The sequence below is a fragment of the Archocentrus centrarchus genome, unplaced genomic scaffold (assembly GCF_007364275.1).
Source record: "Archocentrus centrarchus isolate MPI-CPG fArcCen1 unplaced genomic scaffold, fArcCen1 scaffold_24_ctg1, whole genome shotgun sequence".
Classification (NCBI taxonomy): domain Eukaryota; kingdom Metazoa; phylum Chordata; class Actinopteri; order Cichliformes; family Cichlidae; genus Archocentrus; species Archocentrus centrarchus.
Genome location: NW_022060254.1, coordinates 2,030,958 through 2,057,067, shown reverse-complemented (window position 1 = coordinate 2,057,067; position 26,110 = coordinate 2,030,958). Strand labels below are relative to the sequence as shown.

Here is a 26,110-nt window from a genome sequence, read left to right as displayed (position 1 = left end):
GTCCACTCGTAAATGTCCCTTCAAAAAGTGAGCGCGGCCAGAGTTTGAGAGGGATTTGGCGCTTTATACATAAAACTGAATTGAATTCTGCAGGTTGAAGCACTGCCAATGCAGGTGCTGCAAGCCTGTAGGAATATCTCATAAGGGAATATTCAATAATTCAATAAAACTGTTAATCCATAATGTTCCCAACACATCCTCGAAATGTTACAGGTGAAGGTTGTGTGTGTGAGAAAGGTTTCCAAAAACATTTTGTGACCTCAGACTTCAGCAGCGTGTCGAAAATGGTTTCTGTCTCGCTGTTTATGGAAAACTGGGAATGTTTGAGTGTAAAAGCTCTTTAAGGAAAACATTTTCAGAACAAAATGAAAAGTTGCTGCTAAAAACCAAAATGACTAACACTGAACAGCAATGCGTTTTTTTTTTGTGCTAACCAGTGTTTTAATGGCTGGTAAAAACTGCAGAGTACTGGAGAGGGACTGTTTGGGAAATATTAGTCTGCTTCATAGTGACAAACCAGCAGAGTCACAGAACAGGAAGCTCCAGTTTGAGTTAACTCAGAATTCAAACCTTTAACTCACTCAAAATGAATCCTTCAGAATTCATCACAGTACAGAAACAGCATTAGTGAAGGTTACAAATGATCTTCTTCCAGCCTCTGACAGTGGACTCATCTCTGTTCTTGTCCTGTTGGACCTCAGTGCAGCTTTTGATACTGTTGACTATAACATTTTATTACAGAGATTAGAGCATACTATAGGTATTAAAGGTACTGCACTGTAGTGGTTTGAATCATATTTATCTCATAGACTCCAATTTGTTCATGTAGATGGGGAGTCTTCTTCACACACTAAGGTTAATTATGGAGTTCCACAGGGTTCTGTGCTAGGACCAGTTTTATTTACATTATACATGCTTCTCTTAGGCAGTATTATTAGAAAGCATTGCATCAGTTTTCATTGTTATGCAGATGATACTCAGCTTTACCTATCAATGAAGCCAGATGATGCACATCAACTGCAGGAATGTCTTAAAGACATTAAGGCCTGGATGACCTCTAATTTCCTGCTTCTAAATTCAGATAAAACTGAAGTTCTTGTACTCGGCTCCACAAATCTTAGAAACATGGTGTCTAACCAGATACTTACTCTGGATGGCATTACTTTGGCCTCCAGTAACACTGTGAGAAATCTTGGAGTCTTTTTTGACCAGGATTTGTCCTTCAATGCACATATTAAACAAATATGTAGGACCGCTTTTTTGCATTTGTGCAATATTTCTAAAATTAGAAACATCCTTTCTCAGAGTGATGCTGAAAAGCTCATTCATGCATTTATTACTTCTAGGGTGGACTATTGTAATTCATTATTATCAGGCTGTCCTAAAAGCTCCCTGAAAAACCTTCAGCTGATCCAAAATGCTGCAGCTAGAGTACTGACAGGGACTAGAAAGAGAGAGCAGATTTCTCCCATACTGGCTTCTCTTCATTGGCTCCCAGTTAAATCTAGAATAGAATTTAAAATCCTTCTCCTCACATAAGGTCTTGAATAATCAGGCCCCATCTTATCTTAAAGACCTTATAGTCCCATATCACCCTAACAGAGCACTTCCCTCTCAGATTAGGCTTAAAACTTTCCTTTATGATCAAGCTTATAGTTAGGGCTGGATCAGGTGACCCTGAACCCGCCCTTAGTTATGCTGCTATAGGCCTAGGCTGCTGGGGAGTTCCCATAATGCACTGTTTCTTTTCATTCACCTTATTTACTTTGTTTATACTCCGCTTTGCATTTAATCATTAATTGATATTAATCTCTGGCTCTCTTCCACAGCATGTCTTTCTCTCCCCTCAGCAGATGACTGCCCCTCCCTGAGCCTGGTTCTGCTGGAGGTTTCCGACAGCACCTGAACGCAGCCTGGTACGTAGACGATTACGAGGGAAAGTCACGTGGCTTAGGACTGCGGTCACGTGATTTATTTCCCAGGTTGTGACTTGTATTTAGGTGTTTCCGCGCGGTGCAGATGTCACGCAGCTGTCACGGTAAAACGCGTTCCTGTGTGATGAGTGAAGGCCTCTGAGATCTAACCCGCAGGCTCACAGTCACGTGACTGAAGGCTGCAGCCGTGGACAGCAGAGGCTCTGAGAGGAACACAGCTGAATCATGCGTGGGCTCATCTGTGGACCGAAACTCGCAGCGTGTGGGGTCGTGTTGAGCATATGGGGCGTGATCATGTTGGTAAGTGCGGGTCTTTGCAGTCACAGCGTCGTTTGCGAAGAGTGTGTTTCACTGAGGCAGCTCATCCTGGGAGCTAGAAGCAGCGATAACTCCTGCGCGCGCACACGGCTTTGAATAAAGTTGGTTTATGATTCTCCAAAATGAAGAAGAACTGATGTAAGATGTGTATTACATGCTGTGAGTCTGTAGGGTGGTGCTATCTAACATTCACGCTCTCATGAACACCTCTGGAGCAGCTCAGGGCTCAGTATCTCACCCAAGGGTACTTTGGCATGCAGGCTGGAGCAGCCAGATATCGAACCACCAACCTGCTCCACCTTCTGAGCCACAGCCACCCCAAAGGGTTAGGGTTAGTAGGGCAGCAGGTCAGAGCTCAGTAAAACTGCTGATGCAGCCTGAGTGTGGAATGAGCTTCGGAGGCACTCCCCTTTTGGAAGTCTGTTATTAACTGTCCTGAATTAAATGTAAATTTATCCTCTAATGTAAATTTATTTTGTATGTCTGTATGCAGAAAAAAAAAAAGAGCTGCACTTAAAGCGAATGAATGGCTTTTTAAAATGGGTTTAGCCTGTAATATTTTGAGTCCTTTACTCACAGACACGTGACTACAGATGCAGAACTTACTTTTTCCATGTTGTTGGTAACGTTATATTTGGTGCTTGAGGCTCATAGCCTTGAAAACCACATTACAAGTTGCTGTGAGCCGTCGTTTGACCTCTGAAATATTGCTTCTGTCTCTCAGGCCATGCTGGGTATTTTCTTCACGATGCATTCAGCAGTGCTGATTGAAGATTTGCCTTTGACAGATGAAGACACCTTTAAAAAGTAAGGCTTCTGCTGGCACACGTCTCTGCCTGTCTGTCTGAGCTAGACTGATGCACTGTCCTCTTCTGAGGTGTCTGCAGCGGTCAGTATGTGTTAAAAGGGCTCCAAGGAGGGAACAGCGGTGACCCAGGGACGGGGTCATGGGCGGCTGAGGCTCGCTGATGCACGTTGGGGAGCGAAGGCTGGCCCGTGTGGTCCGATCAGCAGACTGCAGCTCAGACTGCTGGAAACGCTCATGCTGGTTCTGCTATGAAGGTGTCAGAATGCACAGGTCATCAGTTTGTTGTGTACTTTGCTGCTCTTATGGTGTCCATCATAGGCACCGATTCAGGGAACTCCTCTGTGATGGTCAAAGTCTCAACAACACCACGAATGAATATGACCAGTTGAGCAACATCTTTAATGTTCATGCTCTCAGTGCAACAAATGACTTGACTTTGCTCTTCAACTGGCTGCCTGAATGATATGATCTGAAATCCTATCTGCCACCGTGTTTCTCATCAGGCTGGTGTTGGAAAAAGCCTGCTGCCACAGTTTCTGCTGCCTCCAGCATGCATGTTTTCACAAACTCATGTGGCTCTGATGCTATTTCGCTAGCAGTCAGGTAGCTAGCTTTCGCTGCCATGTCACTGATCTTTCAGCTACGGGTGAAAATGGACTGCTGTGACCCCCCCCCCCCCCCTCAAAGTGGGAGAGTGGCTCCAGCAGATTCCCGGAACAACATCCGGGATCTCTGTCCAGAAGAGTGCAGTCCTGGGAACAGCTAAGATGCTCCCAGGCCTCTGGTAGAGGACCCGAGCATTGAAGGAGGACAAAGACCGATTGTGGAGCAAGACCATCTCACCCTAACCGAAGCATTCTTCCTGTCTCTGCATCCATGAAGCTTTTCTCTTTTCCTCCTGCCTGGCAGCTCCATCTTCAACATCCTTTATCCAGTATATCCACTACTGCTCCTCTGCACATGTCCAAACCATCTCAGCCTAACCTGAGCTGTCCCTTTCATTTCTGATCCTGTCCATCCTGCTCACTCCCAGTCAAACTCTTGCCACCTTCACCTCTGTCACCTTCAGCTCGGCCTTCTGTGTTTGTGTCAGTGCCACCATTTCCAAATAAAGTCATTCTTATTCTTAAATCATACATTGTAGCAGGTCTCACTGCCATCTTGTAAACCTTTGCTTTCAATGTTGTTGCTGAATGAAGAGGAAACAGTGAATCATGGTTTTTTTTTTAACAGGAAGTGCCGTTTCTTTTCAGTGGCGTATGAAACAAGAGACTCTAAATCCAGTTTAGACTGATGCATGCGTCACATGTGGCAGCTTTAACTGCCTATAGTAATTTTAACAAACATGTTCAGTCTTGAGACGCGTAACTTTTTTTCTGTTGCAATGTTTTTGTCTATTCCCTCAGTTCGACCACTCCTCAGAAGGTCTATGATCTGTACCAGAAGGTGGGCTACAACTGCTTCATAGCAGCTGCTGTGTATGTGCTGTGTGGAGCGTTCTCCTGGTGCCAGATGAGGCTCAATAAGCAGAAGGTGAGGGCTTTTGTCTTTTTGAATGTAATGCTTCTGACATTTTATCATGTAAACCTTTATGAGCTTCACAAGATCCTGATTACAAGAGACTTCATCTTGTCAAGCTGTTTGCCTGTAAGGTCACAGCTGCAGGCCAGGGACGATAGAGGTGGGTTATTTTATGAGGAATCGGTGAGTGCCTCCCATCTGACCCTCTCTGAAATCTGCAGGGTTTTTTTTTTTTTTTTTTGGCACATTAACTTTGTATGAAAGAGAGGCTGCGACCTGTGCAGGGTGTACTCTGCCTCTTGCCCTATGACAGCTGGGATAGGCTCCAGGCCTGGACAGGATAAGTGGAAGAGGATGGATGGACATTAACTTAGTGTGTTTAACGAAGCCTACTCATTTCTGGTTACTCCCAGTGAAAATCTTAACATCAGCTCAGCCTCCTGTCTTTAGTCCGTGCCACCGTCTCCAGGTCTCAGCACCATCTTGTGAACCTTTCCTTTCACTCTTGCTGCTCTCCTTCTGTCACAAATCACTCCTGACACTCGTCTCCACCCACTCCACCACCCTGCCTGCAGTTCAATTCAATTCAGTTTTGTTTATGTAGCGCCAATCACAACAAACAGTTGCCTCGAGGTGCATTATATTGTAAAGACCCTACAATAATTACATAGAAAAGCCCAACAGTCAAAATGACCTCCTATGAACAAGCATTTAGCAGCAGTGTGAAGGAAAAGCTCCCTTTACCTGAAACCTCCAGCAGAACCAGGCTGCTCTCTCTTCTTCACCTCTCTTGTGCACTGTCTGTTGCTTTGAATGGTTGACCCCAGGTATTTAAACTCATCCACCTCTGCTCCTTGCATCTTCACTGTGCACACCAGCCTCTCATTCACACACCGGTATTCTGTCTCGCTTCTGCTCTCCAGGCTCTCTTCCACCTGCTCCCAACTCTCACTACAGATCACAGTATTGTCTGCAAACATTTTTGCATCTGCGCAAAATTTTTATAATTAGAAACATCCTGTCTGAGACTGATGCTGAAAAGCTCATTCATGCATTTATTACTTCTAGGCTGGACTATTGTAATTCATTACTATCAGGCTGTCCTAAAAGCTCCCTGAAAAGCCTTCAGCTGATCCAAAATGCTGCAGCTAGAGTACAGACAGGGACCAGAAAGAGAGAGCAGATTTCTCCCATATTGGCTTCTCTTCATTGGCTCCCTGTTAAATCTAGAATAGAATTTAAAATCCTTCTCCTCACATACAAGGTCTTGAATAATCAGGCCCCATCTGCTGGCTTACTTGTGGTTCCTCGGATACTTAAGAGTAGAATGGGAGGCAGAGCCTTCAGCTTTCAGGCGCCTCTTCTGTGGAACCAGCTCCCAGCTTGGATTCAGGAGACAGACACCCTCTCTATTTTTAAGATTAGGCTTAAAACTTTCCTTTTTGATCAAGCTTATAGTTAGGGCTGGATCAGGTGACCCTGAACCCTCCCTTAGTTATGCTGCTATAGGATTGGGCTGCTGGAGTGTTGGTTCTTCATTCACCTCTTTCACTCTGCATTTAAACATTAGTTATTATTAATCTCTGTCTCTCTTCCACAGCATGTCTTTTGTCCTGTGTCCTTCCTCCCTGAGCCTGGTTCTGCTGGAGGTTTATTCCTCTTAAAGGGAGTTTTTCCTTCACACTGTCACTGAGTGTTTGCTCTTAGGGAGTCGTTTTGACTGTTGGGTTTCCTCTGTATTATTGTAGGGTCTTTGCCTACAATACAGAGCGCCTTGAAGCGACTGTTGTCATTTGGTTTTATATATATAAATAGAACTCCACAAAGTACTCCTTCCATCTTCTCTACACACTCTTCACTTGTAAGCACATTTCCATCTGTATCTGTAACCACTCTGACCTGCTGCACATCCTTTCCACAGCGATCGCTCTGCCCAGTCAATCGATAGGAGAAAGTTCAGGGTTAACTGACTGAGAGTCAGAGTGAGTCAGTGGACTCACCCTATTGATACAGTAGCATCAGTGCACTGATTTTGGAACGCTGCTGTTGTGTTTAACACCATTTAGTCTTGTTTGCATTTAATACATTTGCTCATGAGTAGGTTTGACTGTAACTAGCTCAAAACTGCTTTGAAGAAACAAAACAACCTCGATCGCTCCACGTTGTCTACAACTTAATCTGGAAAAAGAGGGCTGATGAGTTTTTGTCTGTCACAACTTCCACATTATTGAATGAATTATGCTGATTTAGAAACTGTGAATCCATGAGTTTAACTTTTAATGATGGATTAATGTTAATGTTACAGCTTCTTACTTCTCCTCATGTATGTTGTTGTTTTTAAGGAGTATTTTGTGCACTAGCACCACCTGGTGGACAGAAGAGCTCACTGCCAGCAGGAGGCTAGGTGCTGATTCTCAGCTGTTCTTCAATCACAACCTCAGGATTTCAATGACCTCGTCACATCTGCAGGGACTGGACGCTGTGTGAGAACATATTGAATGAAAGTATTTCTACCTGTGATTACAGGTGCTCTACTTATTAAAACTGCCTACAACTCCATGATTAAATGATTAAAAAAACTTGAAGTCTGTAAAACATTTTTGTTGTTCTTAAATAAGAGAATATGTTTGTGATCACGGTGATCAGTGTTTGTGTTAATCAAATTAAATCATTCATTTCTGTCTGAATGGGGCCTTTTTTTTCTGTCCACTGGAAGATGTCCTGCTGTTGATGCTAATCAGACTCATTGTATCCAGTGTCACAGTAACAGCGACCCACTCTTCACTCTTACCTGATGGGTCACGTGCTGCTTTTGCACTGATGTAATCTACTGCAGGCCTGTCTATATTATACTATAAAGTACGCAGATGCAGGTAGCTTGAGTCATTTGTTTATTTCTTACATTGTGAGTACATGGATACATCAGGATCTGTTTTAACTTACACCATTTAAGTTTCATAAAACATTTATTAGACTTAAGTAAAAACAATACATCTAAAACCAATCCAAGAGTGGCATTGTTGGGATAAGTTCTGCTTTCTTACTAGCTTAATAAAATTGAGGCTTTGCAAACTATGAGTCTTAACTTACCCTCCTGTAGAAGGTCATATCTGTGCCACGATAATAAATCCCCATAATGAACACAGAGTGAGTACTCGGCTCTCAAACATGCAGTTTTACGTATAAAGAAGGAGTGCGGTCTCTTCCAGGGCAAGCATGAAGAGTACATGAACAGTCACAGCTGAATGAGTCAAAGGTTAAGCTTTTGTTTTTGTTTCTGTTGGTTAATAAAGAAAAATAAAAACAGTCATGAACACAAAGACAAATCTGCAAAGACTGGCACCACACAGAGCGATGGTGGGCATTTCTATATGGTGATGCTGTTTTCTACGCGGCTGGGCAGGAGAAAGAGGTACGGCAGCTCCACGCCTTCATTCTGAGCCAGAATCTGCTTCTCGATGGCTTTCAGCTCCGCTCTGAACCTTTCGATCAGCTCCAGGGCGTGGTCCTCGGTGAAGTGCTGTTGTGTGTACTGGCCCAAAGGAATCTAGGCACAAAAGACAGAAAGTAAAGCAAGAGAAGCAACTGTTTTATTTCTCCTTTTGAAATATAGCAAAACCAGACAATTTCTCACTGCAACACAAGTTGAATTTTGGGTGTTAGGTGTGAGTTTAGCTCAGGGTTTGAGCACATGGGCCCCGCTTTCCTCTTTTTCCTGTTCACTAAGACTAACAAAGGCAAGAAAAGGATGAGGTTGTGTTCCCTTTTCTGTCCGTTAGATGGGAATAAATTGTGGAAATCATTCTGTATTTCTTATGGATTCCATTTATCATCATTTTTATCCAGATTTACTTTGTGTTTTATTTCTTTGTCATAAAAATCCCTTATTTCATTACTTAATTCATATTTTTGTTCAATCTGTTGGAAACTCATGGAATTCCCATTTTTATTAGTGTACACATAGCTGTGATTCCTCTTGGAATCCATTGTTTGAGACTCTGGTCAACAAACAACTGTCAGATCCACTCAAGTAGTCCAAGCTCACCCTTCAGTTTATATTTACGCACTAAAGCACAGTCTCAATGTGAATAGAGTGACAGTGTTCATTGTTTCTCCTATGGTCTCTGTTTCTGAGCTAATGTCTGTTCACATCATTCCTAATTTCTCTGTCAGTTTGGATGTAATTAGCTTTAATAAATCCTCAGTTCTTTGTGTGAAGGCGACCCTGAGATATTTAATTTTCGTTGCTTTCTGTTATATTAAATCGCAGCTGTGTACTTCTGGATGTTAGAAAATTGTGTTTTAGTTAAATTAAGTTTGTATCCGGAGCAGAATTCAAACCTCTATAGGAGGAATACATGGATCTGAGTCCTTTAACAAGAAAGATCACATCATCTGCAAAAAGTGCAATGATGTGTCCCCCCCCCCCCCCCCCCCCCCCCAACTTTAATCACATTTCAAAGGTTTTCATTGACAGTTACATTAAGTTTATACTAAGAGTCAGTATTTGCAGTGTTGGCCTTTCCTTTAAAGACCTCTGCAGTTCCCTGTGGCACGCTGTCAATCAGCTTCAGGGTCAGATCCTGACTGACAGCCATTCTTGTATAATCGATGTTTGGAGGTCATCAGAATTCGTGGGGTTTTCTTTGTCACTTGAGGATTGACCACAAGTTCTCAATGGGATTAAGGTGTGGGGAGTTTGCTGGAAATGGACCCAAAATGTCAATGTTTTGTTCCCTGAGCCGCTCAGTTATCTGCCTTATGGCACGGTGCTCCATCTTGCTGGAAAAGCCATTGTTCTTCAAACTGTTCTTGGACGGTCTTAGAGGATGTTGTGGTATCATTCTTCATTCATGGCTGTGCTCTTAGGCTAAACTGTGAGAGAGCCCACTCCCTTCGATGAGAAGCAACCTCACACACGAATGGACTCAGGATGCTTTACTGCTGGCATGACACAGGACTGATGGCAGCGCTCACTTTTCCTTCTCGAGACAATCCTTTTTCCAGATGCCCCAAACAATCAGAGAGGGCGTCATCAGAGAACATGTCTTTACCCCAGTCCTCAGCAGGCCAGTTCCTGTACTTTTACAGGATATCAGCCTCTCTGATGGTTTTCCTGGAGAGAAGTGCCTTCTTTGCTGCCCTTCTTGACACCAGGTCATCCTCCATAAGTCTTTGCCTCACTGCACGTGTAGATACATCCACACCTGCCTGCTACTGAACACCAGACTTTTTCCACATTTCAACACCAAAATCATCACAGTGAGTTTAATTCCATTCATCCATCTTCTTCCCCTCATCCTTTATTAGGGTTGCAGATCTCATTTGTCTCATGTGAGTACACCATGGCCTCCAACATTATTATTCTTTGTCCTTTTATACGTGGATAGTGTTTGTTGTTGCATCCATGAATGCAAGGTAAAAATAAATAAATCAAATCAAGCCCTGGAAATGCCTCTGTCTGTGGGCCTACGCTCATTTAAGATGGACTGAGGTGGCATGTTGTCTTTGTGCTATTTGTAATTAAATATAAAATAAATTATTTTCATATCTTTGTATTGTTTTTATTTATGTTATACAGCTTCCTAACCTATGCCCTGAATGGATCATTTGACTTGACAATGATATACATACATTAGTTTTTATTAATGGCATCTGTTTATATATTAGTTATTTCCTATTTATTGTTGCTGCTATTTTATCTACTGTATGTTTTTTCTGAATGCATTTAAACTTTTACAGCAATGGATTTTATAATTATCTTAAAGGTACAGTGTGTAAAATCTCACCACTAGATGTCAGTAGAATGCAGCAGACTGAGTTCTGTTAATTTTGGGACCTCATTTAATGTCAGTATGGTAATGGACTTGGACTCACTGCATCTGGTTGTGCTCTTCCCAGATGCCATGTGATTGCCATCTGTACGCAGGACTGGCTGACATCAGGAAGGGTGGCCATAATCATGTTCATGGTAACAGCATCTTTGTCTGTTGGTGGTGGCTGTCTCATGGTGCACGGGGTGTTGGGAACCCAGGCACACCAGTCAAACTGAAAAGAATAAAAGGAAAGACAGTTTCACTTAGCATTGTGGTATCAGTGCAAATTACACACGTGTGTCCTCATCTATTTACTCTGGAGGAGGCTGTAAAACTGTCGATGCGTCAGTGAAGCTCACTTCTGACTGATGCCAGCGATACTGCGGTGAGCTGCTGAGGACATCCTGAAACTTTGCTGTTGGCAAGCGCTGCTGTTTTTGCTGCTATTAGCCACTGTAAAAATAGAATTTAAAATCCTTCTCCTCACATACAAGGTCTTGAATAATCAGGCCCCATCTTATCTCAAAGACCTCAAAGTCCCACTTCGCTCTCACACTGCTGGCTTACTTGTGGTTCCTCGGATACTTAAGAGTAGAATGGGAGGCAGAGCCTTCAGCTTTCAGGCGCCTCTTCTGTGGAACCAGCTCCCAGCTTGGATTCAGGAGACAGACACCCTCTCTATTTTTAAGATTAGGCTTAAAACTTTCCTTTTTGATCAAGCTTACAGTTAGGGCTGGATCAGGTGACCCTGAACCACCCCTTAGTTATGCTGCAATAGGCCTAGGCTGCTGGGGTTTCCCATAATGCACTGTTTCTGTTCATTCACCTTATTTACTTTGTTTATACTCCACTCTGTAGTTAATCATTAGTTATTATTAATCTCTGTCTCTCTGCCACAGCATGTCTTTTGTCCTGTCTCTCTCCTCTCAGCAGATGACTGCCCCTCCCTGAGCCTGGTTCTGCTGGAGGTTTCTTCCTGTTAAAAGGGAGTTTTTCCTTCACACTGTTGCCAAGTGCTGCTCATAGGGGGTCGTTTTGACTGTTGGGTTTTCTCTGTATTATTGTAGGGGCTTTACCCACAATACAAAGCGCCTTGAGGTGACTGTTGTGATTTGGCGCTATATAAATAAAATTGAATTGAACTTAGCTGGCATTGGGGTGGCTGTAGCTCAGGAGGTAGAACAGGTCACCTACTGATTAGAAGGTCGGCGCTTCAATTCCTGGCTGCTCCAGGCTGCATGCCAAAGTGTCCTCGGGCAAGATACTGAACCCCAAGTTGCTCTCTGACGCAGGCGTTGGAGTGTGAATGTGCGTGAATGTTAGACAATAAAAGCACTTAGCTTAGATAATCATGGAAGTGCTTGTATGAATGGGGTAAATGTAAACATGTTGTATAAGCGCTTTGAGTGCTCAGACAGAGCAGAAAAGCGCTGTATAAGAACTAGTCCATCTACCATTAGTGAAGCTTTCTCTGAAGTGGATGTAACTTTGTTGGACTTGGACAGTTAGCGAATAAACTCTCATATGAGGTGAGAATATTATCAAACAGTTTGTCAGAGGGAAAGTGGGATTTTTGGGACACTTGAGGATAATGTTAGCTTATGTTAGCTGTTGTCATTTAGCCAGCTCGTTGTCAGCTGTCCAGAGGAGGGTTGCTTATCTTATCTGCTGATAATAAGCAACTGTGATAATATTGGGACTAAATAAGCATGTTTATGCACATTGTCCTGATGCTTCCTCCTTGCTGGCAAAGCGGCTCTAATGTACACAAAAGAAGGTGATGGTGGAAAATTTTGCTAGCCACTAATGTATGCTAATGTACTTTCCTTGTTCCACTGTGAGAATTAATCCAATGTTCAACATTTGTTCCGCATGACTTTTCTCCCAGGTGGATCGCGCCCCACCTGTCGTGACCCTGCGTTCCACAAGTGGGGCGCGCCCCCACAGTTTGAGAAATACTGGTGTTTATGAACAAATGTTAACTGGTCATATATAGTTTGATAGAGCTGATCTGATCTGTAAATTGAAAGCAACTTATGAGGTGTACTACGTATGTGTTCGGTCTCTAGCCACATACATATAATGCAATTAGGCGGAACGGCGATCTCCATCTGTATTCAAGACAACATGACAGCTTCCACAAACTGAAACCCGCTCCTATAGATTTTTATGGGATTCATTCTAAGTTCACAAGAATGCATCAATTTTTTGGAATATATAATTATACACTAACCAGTGTATATTTTTGAGTAAAACATTGTTTTTCTATGAAATAACCTCAAAATTATTTGCTGTACATTTAAGTAACAAACAGTGGCACTGTTCTGTATCTCAGTGCAACTGGTACAACAACATCAACTGTCTTAAAGTGTGTGTGCTCAGCACCTGGCCATTGTTAGTTGCAGCATGCTGGGCTGTGCTGGTGAAAATAGCGACTGCCAGCAGGGTGCAGAGTTCCTCTTTGCTGCTGAGCTTACTGGACAAACCTGGAAGACAGGAAACATCAAGTGGAAGGCACGTATACACAGTATATCCTACACATCATCGCTCCTGCTAACCGGAGTGGACGTGAGTGGATTCTGCAAATGAAAGTAAGGATGTGGTTACGTCACATATTTTTGCCTCTCTGATGGCAGAGCCCCGTGGATGGTGATGGGAGTCACTTTGTTTTTCTGATCTCATGCAAATATTAAATTTCACAGCCAAGCGAGTTCTTAATATATCAAATTATGAACTCCAACACTGCAGTATGTAAATGAGCTTGTACCTGCATACAGTTACAATAAATGATTGAGTAACAGAAAGATCCAGGTTATAGTTACATCAGCCAACCCTCATTTCTTAATATTTTGCTTGGAAAAGAGGAAATAGGTGCAACAAGTTGAGAAATGTGCAAAAAAAAAAAAAAATCCATTGTATGAAACATGTTGTTAAAGACATACCAAAAAAAGTAGATTTAAAACATTTTAACCATTTATGACAAAATCAATCAATCAAATGTTTTAAACCAGGGTTACAGGTATTGTATTCTGAGCAATGTTTAAATGTAAATTGTAGGATATGTAGGAAATGTAGGATATTAATAACTGACCAAAGTCTGGAAGCTCTGCGAAACCCTCCTCAGCGATGTCTCTGATCCAGGCCTGCAGCTCCAGGTCCTCTTGCACATCACGATCTGACTGGTAGTACAGGCTCACAATACCGGAGACATAACTGAAGGAAAGGAACTCTGAGTTATTCAGACTGAACAGAAAATAAACAGGAAGGAAAGGGAACTCTGCACAACGACATTTAAAGCATTTAAAAATGTCACTAACATCTGCTGATATTATCAAAACAGATGAATCTTTTAAAACAAAAAATCTCTGTCTTCAGAAATGCAGAATCCAGACAGCACTTCAGCTTTTATTCTGAATGAGATTTCAGAATAAAAGCTTTATTTAGCAGGTAACAATGTTACTAAGCTAAACATTTTGGCCCAATGAAAACTCCAGAATATTATCAGTTATGAAAATGTAAGGAAGCATTCAAGCAGCGTGAATGGGACACTCACTAAAAACAATATGATATGCCAATAATATGATTTGGCAATCATATTAGTGTATAAATAAATTAGGGGGGTAGCTCTAGCTCCTGAGCCACAACTACCCCCTAATTTATTTATTTATGGGTACATTTTCACAGATAAACAGATATGGATAAAACTACTGTATGTTCTATAATTAGGTAAATTAACAATAATCTGCCTGCCAAGGCCATTTCATTCATTAAAGAGCAATCTGTGGACTCTAAGACCTTGTTAAAAGTTTATATGGGAATATTGGGATAAGACAGATTTGGATTTGCTGCTATAAAAATGTTTTAAAAGTCAGGAAGAAGATTTGAACAGTGAAAAAATGCAAATACTCAAATACCTTAATAGCTACAGTGCTTTAATAATGTTCTGCTGATTACTGGTACACTGTAAATACTGTCATGAATAAGTGGTTTTGATTTGATTTAACTATCATAATCTTTACCTGCCAACATATTCCATGACTCAGCTATTAGCTGCATGTCTGAAAATAAAGATGCTCCTCGCTCGCTGTTCAAATTTCCCACTGCTGTTTTTCAGAATAAATGGACACAGGCTGGCATTTATACAGCACTTATTGACCACTTCACACTTTAGACTACACGCCACTACTACTCATTCATTGCTTTATCCTGTACAGCACCGTCCTGACCACTGCACCGCTGAGTAAATCAAACCCTGGTCACTGTACCTGTGTATGGCCTCCCACAGCATCAGACTGTGTTCTCTGTAGAAGTAGTTTGGGAGCTGGGACACTCCTCTGTCACTGAAGTCATAGTGGGGCTGAAGGGAGCGGTAGGTCAGCACTTTGTACTCCCTCTGTGCCAAAATCAGCAGGCCATCACCACCTGTGGACACAACCTACACAAGATTTTAGGGGTGTTAAAGATTTTTGGACTATTAGACAGGAATATCAAACAGCCTAGTGATATTGCAGCCTTTCACAAAGTGTGAAAATCTCAGCCAGATGTGCTGTGGCATACCCGTTTGAAGATGCCATTCTCAGAGATGAGCTGAGTGCGCCCCCTACAGTTGATCTCTAGAGTGTAGCGCTGATGAGGGGCCAGGAGCTGCATCGGGAAGAAAAAGAAAACTGGAAATGTAGTTTATATTAGATGTAGGGACCGCGCTGTTTATGCACAGAAAGGAGGAAAGTGCAAATAAAGGAAAGAAGCCTGTTTGCTTCTCTTTGTTTTTAATTCATTTTATTAAATATGCCAAACATAACAACTACAGAGATGGCTGAAAATGGGAGTACTGAATAATACAACTTATATTATATTTTATTTACCTTGTATATGGGGTGCACAGCAGGCAGCTGTCTCAAAGTGGCCACACAAACCACCTCTACCACCAGGTGAGTCCTGAGCAGGTGAGAAAGGAGCTGGAATACCTGGAACTCAGAGTGACGCACCCACATCTTAGCCAATAGCCAGGCCAGAGGTGGGTCTTTAGCCAGGAAGATGGGCGTGTCGCGGTCTGGAGTCTGGTCAAGCTGAGAGGAGAGAGAGAGAGAGAGAGGCTGTTACAGCAGGGGGGGGGGGGGGGGGGGGGGGGGGGGGGGGGGGGCTGTGACTCGAGGGGTAGAGCGGGTCATCCCAGCTGTCACAGAGGCAGGATACACCCTGGACCTGTTCATCTCATGCCGGTTTCTATTCTACATTCAGTATGCTCTGTACATTCATTCTATTAAACATTCAAAGGCATTCATTAAATATTTTTAGAGTTTCATGTTCATCACTGGCAGGCGGTCGGTGTTGTAGCTGCTTGCTACAAGGTGGAGCAGGGCTGGGGAAATGATAAATGGCTTTTCTGTTACAACTGAGCAATCAAGCACTTTCTAATTATCACACACACACACTTACATTGATGCAACATATTTAGGGTTCAGTATCTTTCCCAAGAACACTGTAGCCAGTTAGTACAGGCTGCCTGCCATACACCTGAGCTGTTTCAGGGGAGCCAAAACTTACAAACAAGACAACCAGATACCCAGAGAGCAGCACAGCAACGTCAACAGCCCAAATCTGCACAGTGTGGCTGCAGAGCGCTGCTATAAATTCACTGTTTCTGAGACAGAAACGGTGAGTTAACATGAGACGCAACAGCATCATCGAGTTTGGGCTGTTTCCTGTTACTCCTACTGCATGAGTAACATTTCTGCACAGGGACTGATCGAGTCCCAGTAAGTGCCATGTGTGCCTCTACAAATACATTTGTTCATTCAGCATTTCTCCACAGTTTATTTTACAGTGGGTGATATTTATACCTGTATAGCAATAGGTATAAGTCCCTCATCTGGGTGCTGGTACAGGAGGCAGAGCGGAGCAGCGATGTACTGAGGTTTACCCTTGATTGTGTTGCTGGGAATCCCATCCATGATGGCGTAGTCCAACAAGTATATATTTCCTGCCTGGAAAAGGATGTAACAGACATTTAAGAATAAGTGATGACAAACAGGGAGTAGGGGGTATGAGATTAATGCAGATGATGAGTCAATGACAATGACTACACTGTAGTAGGATTGCAGTATTGTAAAGATTTTCTCAACCTTCAGCTCTTTGTCCAGGTTGGTCCTGTCAGCCATAGAGCTCTGCACCATGTCTGCTGTAACAGGGAAGTTCTCCGGCAGCTTTTTGCACCTCTGGATCATCCTTGGATTGGAACCATTTAGACACTGGTAGCCAAAGAACCAGTCCTCCTTCCAGTGTTTCATACAATATTCTGATGCACAACACACACACACACACACACACACACACACACACACACACACACACACACACGTTACGGCCTATGGAACCAGCAGAGCGTAGCTGCAGGCTTACCTTTGGTAAAATAGCACCACCATTCCAAGATAATCCCTCTGAGGACAGCAGCATCTAAAGTCTTTGTTTTTCCCTAATGAGCATCAATAATAAATATGGATTCTTAGACACACTTTATTCCATGATTTTTTCCTGTTGGCTGCAAACAATTTTCTAACAATACTTAAAGTTTGATCCTGTAACAGGGTACCTAATTTGTACCTGTGGATGTTATTTCTAAGCCTATGTTTGAATTCTGTTTTTCTAGTATTTGGTGCTTGTTCTCAGGCTGTTAAATACCACTGAGGCTACAGCTGAAAGAATAAAAGTGAAAACTGGCTTTTAAACATTGTGATACTGAGAAATCTGCGAACTTACACAGTCAGCATTTTTGCAGGATTTTCTTCCCAGCTTCAAATAGATTTTATTAATCTAGTCGGTCTTTTCCAGTCTAATGGATCAAAGAGTAGCTTTGATTAACTCCATATCTGACTAGTTCTGGCTCTGCATGCAGGAAGTGTGTAAGAAAACAGCTCTTATTAAACAGTAAAGGTCAGAATTAAGGAAATGATTCATCTTCATCTTTCTTGATTACATGTGGCCGTGACCATGTAGCCCGTTGAGGTGTTAGTCTGTTGGATGGGCCCACATCACTCATGATAAAGGGAGGAGCTTTTTCCTTCACTCTAATACTGATTACTGAATGCTGTCTATTGGACCTTTGTGGGACCTTCATGGAGATGTGCAGCAGCACCACCTGGATCGCTCCATTCATTGATTTTGGTCCTGTATGGAGGTCAGTATCTCATGTCTTTTTACAGATCCTACTGATTTCTTTATTTTCATTTAATCAATATTGGATGGGTATTAGAAAACATCAAAAAAAGAATTCTGGGCACCCTCAGCAGATTAAAAAGAAAGATTAAGTAGGGTCAGAGGGTGTGGTCACTGAACCACACAGGCCACGCCCACTAAAATTAGTTTACATTCCCAAGTCTTTTTAAACCGTATGAAGATAAATTTAAGAATTTAAGAGTCAAGAAAATAATAAAGATATCACATTTAAGACAACGTTACCATCCTGGTTCGTGAGTAACATCAGTGCTGTAGCTTCTCTTCAATGTTAATTACTCGCTCATTTTCCATCAGCTGCTTGTACAACATGTAGATGTAGAATCAGATTTGAAGGCTGGGCAGCTTTGCCTCACTTAATTTATCCCCATAAAGTATATTTGTCATCGTATTTTCAATAATTTAGCTTTTAGCTTATCTGTCAGGCAAAAGATACTGTCTGAGGATTTTAATGGCCATTAATGTTCTACAGTGGGGGGTGCACTGTGTGTGTGCTGCTGTATATATACACACAGGCGCTTTTTGATCCGTTCATTTTTAATCTCTAAATTTCTGTATGGGATGCTTCTTTCTTATCACTATGTCCACATGTGTGAAAACCACAGCCAGTAGAACCAGTACTATTATAATAATATAACACAAATGTTTGTCCCCTGAGTCTGAACAGACTCAGGGGAAAAAGGCTTTTTCATACGCTGGCCTGTTTTCTGGAATAATCTACAGAAGGAGCTGAAACCGTCACAACAGCTGTTTTGGTCGCTGTGACTGATTTTAATATTGCTCCATTATGGATCTGTTATTGCAGCAACTTAAACTGGGACTCAGTAGTTTGTATGGCACACACGTAAACATGCTGTTTGTATAGTTGTTTGTTTTATATGTGGATTTTTTTGTTTGGAGTCTATTGTGTCAGAAAGAATTTCATTGTACAGGGAAACATGTTTCTTTACTGCACACATAGCAATAAACTTTGAAACATTTTACTGAATATTTATTTTATTTGTTTCTCTACTTGCTGCATTGTCATGTGTTGTATTTATAGTAACGTCTGCTGCTGTCACCATGGTGCCAATTACCACTTCAGAAAGATTTAATCATTGTTATTGTCAAAGATCCTTTCTTTGCTCAGCGTGATACATCTGCATTACATTTCCTCATCAGGTTTTGGATGGGATGTGTATTTACTCACCAGCTATGGGGCTTCTCAACTTCCAAAAGATGCGTTTGAAATCCTCAAGGTCATCCCAGGACTTCCCAAACCTGATGGTTAGCTTCTTCAGGGACAACTCCAGCAAGCTGAAGAGAAGAAAGAAGATAATCAAGCTGGCGTAATAATCTCTGAAGTTATGGATCGATGGCTGTTCATGTGTGTGTGCATGCACCACCTACGCATAATGCAAAGAATGTTCAAAATCACTCCTCTTCTCATTGTCAAAGCGTGCATCTTGGGGTAAATCGGCTTCTGTTGGGGCATCAATGCATCTGGGGATCCCTGGAGCCCATGTAACCCATCTGACACACAAAAATACACAATGGCTCAAATGCTAATGCACAACTAATGCCGGGAAGTTGTGTCTTTGTGTTAAACAGACTGTGTTCTTGTAAAATGTGATTTAGTGGTTGTGTGGTTGTGTGGTTAGTAGAATTAAAAAAGTTCTACGTAAATGTAAGTTCTACCTGTAAGTCTTCTGTCGCTCCTGCAGTTCATTCTTCCTGTGTGCCAGCAGCTGGGGTAAGGAGTCCTCCATCACTGTCTTTGCTACAGAGGCAGGACAGGAACAGATAACAGCAGATACTTACATTATAGTTATAGTGTCACATTATAGAGCAGGGTGGAGATATTAATGTGAAAATAAGCAGTAAACAAAGGGACGCATGTTAGATATCTTAATAAGTTATGGTTATAGGTAACAGTGAAAAGATTTGTAATGTCTTTTTCTTAGATTCAATTCAATGCAATTCAATTTTATTTATATAGCGCCAAATCACAACAAGCAGTCGCCTCAAGGCGCTTTGTATTTTAAGGTAAAGACCCTACAATAATACAGAGAAAACCCAACAGTCAAAACGACCCCCTATGAGCAGCACTTGGTGACAGTGGGAAGTAAAAACTCCCTTTTAACAGGAAGAAACCTCCAGCAGAACCAGGCTCAGGGAGGGGCAGTCATCTGCCGTGCCCTGGTGGGGGCGAGGGGAGAGAGACAGGACAAAAGACACACTGTGGGATTTCTTTAGAAGCTCGCTGATGTTTACAGAGTGAAAGCCTAACAGGAACCTGTAAACAAATATGATGCAAATGGAACGTAGACGCAGCAACCCAGCATGTCACGCTTTTTGCATGAAGATACAGGCCTCGTTTACACCTTGCGATCTTATCTTGATTATATCATCTGATCTACATGTGTCTATATTTATGTCTCTGCTGCAATATAAGAAAATCATACATTGCACATTTGTTAGCTGGTGATTGCAAACTTGTCAACAAAGATGGTGTTCTCCAGCTGAAGAGAAGCAAAAATCACTGACTGTTCATTTTTCCATCAGACAGTTTCAAAAGGACAAAATATAATGGAGCTGAAAATACACTGCTCAAAAATATATAAATAAAGGAACACTTTTTAATCAGAGTTTAGCATCAAGTCAGTGAAGCTTCTGGGATATTGATGTGGTCAGGTAAGCAGCAGAGGGCGGTATTAATCAGTTTCAGCTGCTTTGGTGTTAATAAAATTAACAGATGCACTAGAGGGGCAACAATGAGACAACCCCCAAAACAGGAATGGTTGCACAGGTGGAGGCTGCTGACATTTTTCCCTCCTCATCTTTTCTGACTGTTTTGAATTGGCAGGTCCACCAATGGCGCCCTGTGCTTTTCACAGATGAGAGCAGGTTCACCCTGAGCACATGTGACAGACGTGAAAGGGTCCGGAGAAGCCGTGGAGAACGTCATGCTGCCTGTAACATCGTTCAGCATGACCGGTTTGGTGGTGGGTCAGTGATGGTCTGGGGAGGGATGTCTATGGAGGGACACACAGACCTCTGCGGGCTAGGCAACGGCACCCTGACTGCTATCAGGTATCAGGATGGAATCCTCGGACCCACTGTCAGACCCCACACTGGTGCAGTGGGTCCTGGGTTCCACCTGGTGCACAACAATGTCTAGCCTCATATGATGAGAGTATGCAGGCAGTTCCTGGAGGATGAAGGAATTGATACCACTGACTGGCCCCCCGCATTCACCTGAACCAAATCCAACAGAACACCTCTGGAACATTATGTTTCAGTCCATCCGACGCCCCTGGGTTGCACCTCAGACGGTCTAGGTATGCCCTGGTGCAGATGTGGGAGGAGATCCCACCGGACACCATCCATCATCGCTCTGATGTTGTCAGGCAAGCATGTGGGGGCCACACAAACTGCTAAGTACCATTTTGAGTTACTGCAATGAAATTTTAGCATAATGCACTCCTGTAGAAATGGGGCTGAAGGTGCACACTGTAAACAGTATGCCTGTACAAAAATAGAACATAATGCATGGCTATAAAGAGAAATTTGCATATTTGCTTAAAAGCACCTCAGGAGCACCTTTACACAACTGGGAATTGAAAGACAATGAAGGAATGAATACTTAAACCCATTCCTACCTGTTCCTGCTCTTATCTCCACCTTGACATCACCTATAAACCATCGGTAACAAGGGAATGTCAGCACTTTGCCTCCACCTGCAGGCTCCACAGTCACATAGCGACAGAACCAGTTATCTTCCACCCAGTATCTTTGTTTCTCCAGTCTGACCAATAGCACGGAGCCCAAAGGTGACGGGCTGGTCACCTTGTACTCGTCCACCTGATGGAAGAATCGAGGAAGAGAAAAGGAAAAAAAAAAGTCATAAGTTTCCACAGGTGTATAAACCAAGCACGTAGGCATGCAGACTGCTTCTACAAACATTTATGAAAGAATGGGTTGCTTTCAGGAGCTCAGCAAATTCCAGCGTGGTACCGTGATAGGATGCCACCTGTACAACAGTTCAATCATGAAATTTCCATCCATCCTTCCCTCTCCCCAACCACCTCTTCCAGCTCATCTGGGAGGACCCCCAAGGCGTTCCCAGGCCAGCCGAGAGATATAATCTCTCCAGTGTGTCCTGGGTCTCCCCTGGGGCCTCATCCCAGTAGGACATACAGTACAACCCTTATGGAAGATACACCAAGGGAACTGTTTACCCTGCCCAGAATAGGGTTACCAGGGCCCCACCCTGGAGCCAGGACTAGGGAGGGAGCTTGAGGTGCCCTGGCATTAGCCTGTGGTGCCCGGCCAGGTGCAGTCCGAAGAGGAAACATGGGGCCACCCTCCTGTAGGTCCACCACCCACAGGAGGCGTTGTAGGGGTCGAGTGCAGTGTGCGGCTATTGAGACTCGTGACATTTCCTCATTACTAAATATTCCACAGTCAGCTGTTAGTGGTATTATAACAAAGTGGAAGCGATTGGGAATGACAGCAACTCAGCCATGAAGTGGCAGCAGCTGCTTCCAAGCCTTACATCACCAAGTGCAATGCAAAGTGTCGAATGCAGTGGTGTAAAGCACACCACCACTGGACTCTAGAGCAATTCAATTCAATTTTATTTATATCGCAGCAAATCTCAACAAACAGTCACCTCAAGGCACTTTATATTGTAAGGTACGATAGATCACTGGAGATGTGTTCTCTGGAGGGATGAATCAGACTTCTCCATTTTGCAAGCTGATGGATGAGTCTGGATTTGGTGGTTACCAGGAGAACAGTACCTGTGTGACTGCAGTGTGCCAAGTGTAAAGTTTGGTGGAGGGGGGGTTATGGTGTGGGGCTATTTTCAGGAGTTGGGCTCAGCCCCTTAGTTCCAGTGAAAGGAACTCTTAATGCTTCAGCATACCAGGACATTTTGGACAACTTCATGCTCCCAACTTTGTGGGAACAGTTTCCTGTTCCAACATGACTGCACACCAGTGCACAAAGCAGCTCCATAAAGACATGGACGAGTCAGTATGGTGTGGAAGAACTTGACTAGCCTGCACAGAGTCCTGACCTCAACCTGACAGAACAACTTTGGGATGGATTAGAGCAGAGACTGTGAGCCAGGCCTTTTCTCCAACATCAGTATCTGACCTCACAAATGTGCTTCTGGAAGAAAAGATTCCCATAAACACTCCTAAACTTGTGGAAAGCCTTCCCGGAATAGCTGAAGCTGTAATAGCTGCAAAGGGTGGGCCCACATCATATTAATCCCTCTGGATTAAGAATGGGATGCCACTCAAGTTCATATCTGTGTGAAGGCAGATGAGTGAACACTTGTTTGGTGGCTTTCTGAGCCAGGACAGAATGCATTCAAACAAGAAGGTGGTGCTCGAAAGGAGGGAATGGATGATCTGACTGAATCCATGGAGTCTTGGTACTCCCACACAGTAGGATCTTGCCAAACACAAATTAGTCACTTCCTAATAATTCCACGTATTATTTGACTTGAGACCCCTGTATCCATTTTACCAGAGACTTCCTTCTGAGCCAGTGCAGGGACCCCCTGCTGTATGCAATGCTGTATGTATGTAATGCACAAAAAAGACTGCACACTTACGGCTCCTCGACAGAAATCCAGTCCAGGGTTGTCCAGCTGAGTGCGCTCACTCTCCCCTTTCTCCCCCACAAGAGTCACATAGATGTAGTTGTTGGTGCCTGAATACTCTGAAGTACCAGTTGCTACCGTAACAGTGTAGACCTCCATCTAAGAATACAAACACACACATCATATTGATATGTAAGTGCTCAGCTAACATGTGGGCACTTGAATACCAGGAAAACCTGCCCTTGTTAATTATCACCTAAATAAATGAACTATTGTCACACTGAGTAGTGTTTTATTTTATCTTATTTTTTTGCTAAAACCCAACTTTCGAGTTACTTCTGTTCCACACTGGACTTTGAGTGCAGGTCTGTGTTTGTAATTTAACAAACAGACTCTAACCGTAGCTTGTTTTCCATTACCACAGTGTAACTTAAACATAGCAGCCAAACACAAAAAAAACCATGGACTGCTGGACATGGTGGGCATGATGAGCTCACACTTCCCAGAAACTATAACACAAAAATGATTTTTCCGTGGGTGCAGCATGGTGGTGTTGTGGTTAGCACCATCGCCTCACAGTGAGAAGGTCCTGGGTTTGAATGCAAAGCCCCAGCTGGCCTTTCTGTGACAGCTCATTATCCTGTTGGGACCTCATCACCCAACATTAGTGTGTGTCATTTGAAATAAGTGGCATGATCCAAACCCAGTCTTGTTTTCAAGAGTCTCCCAGGGGCTCCTGGAGAAAACAGTACACAGATTTGAACCCAGGACCTTCTTAATGTGAGACAACAGCGCCAACAGCTGAGCCGCTGTGCTGCTTGTGTTTTTATTCTTCAAGCTATGGACATAATCACAGAGCTACAGTGGATTGTTTTATTTTATTTTTTTTTTTATTATTATTAAGCAACACCAGCATGTCAGCAGTGATGAGCTCATGTCAATATCTTACAGGAAGTCCACATTTCCTCAAGAAATTAGATATTTAAATAGAGATACTGCATGCAATATTATTCAGCACAGGAGGAACCAAACTCTTACAAAAGTCACGTCCTCTGAAGCTCATACTGAGTGAATATCTACTTTTTTCCTGGTAATCATTTAAATATTTACCCTAACCAAATGTGCAAACCGCATTGATGAAAATGAGCTGATGAGGCAGCAGATATGTTGTCTAACAGCACATGAAGTCCAGATAACTGTGGGAGGCTGTGACAGACAGATGCAGCTGTGGGACTATTGCGTCATGTGTTCGCATCACTGCAACATCTCGTCTTAACACACAATTGTGGTCAAGACACACACACACACACGCACACGCACACACACACACAAATGCATACATTAGAAATATGGACGGAAAGAAAGGGGAACAAAACCAGCCCAGCAAAGCCCTGCTGACATGAATCACGTGAGACGTCACACTGATGTCATTCATGTGTTGAAGAATGCTTTTTAAAAAATCAAATATGAAGACAGGCATTCAAAATATGGCAAAATGAAAGCATCTCAGTCATGAAAAGCTGATGCATGTTAAACTCATTGCGGGGGCTTGTTCAGCGTAGCCTGTTTAACCTGTTTGTTGAATCATATACCTCTACATGACAATGATATCAAAAACACAGCTTTCTGTGGACCTCTGTGGATTTGGGCCCATACAGAAACGTTAAGAATGCAGCACTTTGTATTCATCCGCACAAATAAAGGAACTATTTCTGCTGCAGCTGTTTCTGTGGGATTATTATCTAAAAATCATTTAAACGCTTGGAGACTTTATGTTATATATACTTTGATTAAGAACGGACTCCTGCTGCTTGCTGCGCGCTAAAATCGCACAGACTCCGTTTTGTTTTGCACGTTTTCCCTCTTGCGTAAAAGACTTGCGTTAACAGTTTGCATGAACACACAGTGCGCGCTTGGTGACCCGAGAAGTAAAGTTTCTGCTGCACTGAGTCCTCACACTGACCTTACTAGCTGTGGTTTTCCAAGGAATCTGAGTGCGAGCAATCAAACCCACTCAGAGAGCGCCCTCCAACACTTGAAGTCTTTACAACGCGGTTATCAGGTTTACTTTGATGGCACACATGAGAGCTGAAAACGCTCATATCGGAGGATAATTAAGAACAAAACGTATTCTCAACAAATCCAGTCTTTGATTTCACCTCTGATGCTGCTTTTCTTTTTCACTGACACGCGCGGCTCAGGTATTACAGTCTATGCAGAGGAAATAATTACAGCGCTGTGATAAAGAGTTTGATAGAAGGCAAGAGAAAAACACCCACCTTTCTCCAGCGCTGTGCTCGCAGCGTCCCTGTTCCTGCACTGTTATGCTGAAGCTTCCTTTTACTCGCCTTCACGCTCTCTCTCTGACCCTCACAGTCCACCCTCACCGCCCTTTCTGTCGATCTCACCCTTTTCCCGACACGCACGCACACGCACACATGGTAACTGAACCTTTCTGGTTTACTGACCACTCAGTGCGCTTTTAACACTTCATCCATTCACATAAACCATAAACCTTCAAACGTGGCTTTCTTGTGTGCATTTTAAGTGCTTTATTTATCACACTGTACACTCATCAGAGGCTATTTGAGGCTCAGTATATCGCAGAGTTATCTGTCTTATTATAAGGTTTTTCTCCCTGAAGAGCTCCAGTTGACGAATGAGGAATTTACAGGGACTAAAAACAGATCAAACTGATATATTATTCTGATATATTGTAAGCCTTAGTTCAGTTTGAGCGATTTGGCAAGAAAGTCAGACCACTGGTCAAAAGTAGGTGCATTTTTACTTCTGTAGTTCTGATGTAAGCTTATGGTTTCAATCCTGTGTCCCAGAACGTTTGTGTGATCCGAGGGTTCAGCAGTACAGCAGCTCCTCATTCTGC

General features: G+C 42.9%; 2 protein-coding genes across 2 annotated transcripts; one reads left to right on the top strand and one right to left on the bottom strand.

Annotated features, from left to right (window-relative positions):
- Nucleotides 1-1,975: 1,975 nt before the first annotated feature.
- On the top strand, nucleotides 1,976-7,268 carry LOC115775745 (ribonuclease kappa-A-like). The gene is made up of 4 exons (XM_030723243.1): nucleotides 1,976-2,234; nucleotides 2,977-3,059; nucleotides 4,467-4,593; nucleotides 6,924-7,268. The coding sequence occupies exons 1-4, from the start codon at nucleotides 2,160-2,162 to the stop codon at nucleotides 6,939-6,941; spliced, it is 303 nt and encodes a 100-aa protein (XP_030579103.1). The 5' UTR covers nucleotides 1,976-2,159; the 3' UTR covers nucleotides 6,942-7,268.
- A 221-nt stretch (nucleotides 7,269-7,489) lies between these two features.
- alox12 (arachidonate 12-lipoxygenase) lies at nucleotides 7,490-25,610 on the bottom strand. The gene is made up of 15 exons (XM_030723210.1): nucleotides 25,506-25,610; nucleotides 23,239-23,385; nucleotides 21,272-21,473; nucleotides 19,308-19,389; nucleotides 19,020-19,142; nucleotides 18,820-18,926; nucleotides 16,523-16,695; nucleotides 16,241-16,384; nucleotides 15,263-15,466; nucleotides 14,955-15,041; nucleotides 14,663-14,832; nucleotides 13,489-13,610; nucleotides 12,783-12,883; nucleotides 10,459-10,629; nucleotides 7,490-8,128 (listed from the first exon to the last, which is right to left on the bottom strand). Exons 2-15 carry the CDS (start codon nucleotides 23,383-23,385, stop codon nucleotides 7,949-7,951), a joined length of 2,013 nt encoding a protein of 670 aa, XP_030579070.1. The 5' UTR covers nucleotides 25,506-25,610; the 3' UTR covers nucleotides 7,490-7,948.
- Between the last annotated feature and the right edge of the window lie 500 nt (nucleotides 25,611-26,110).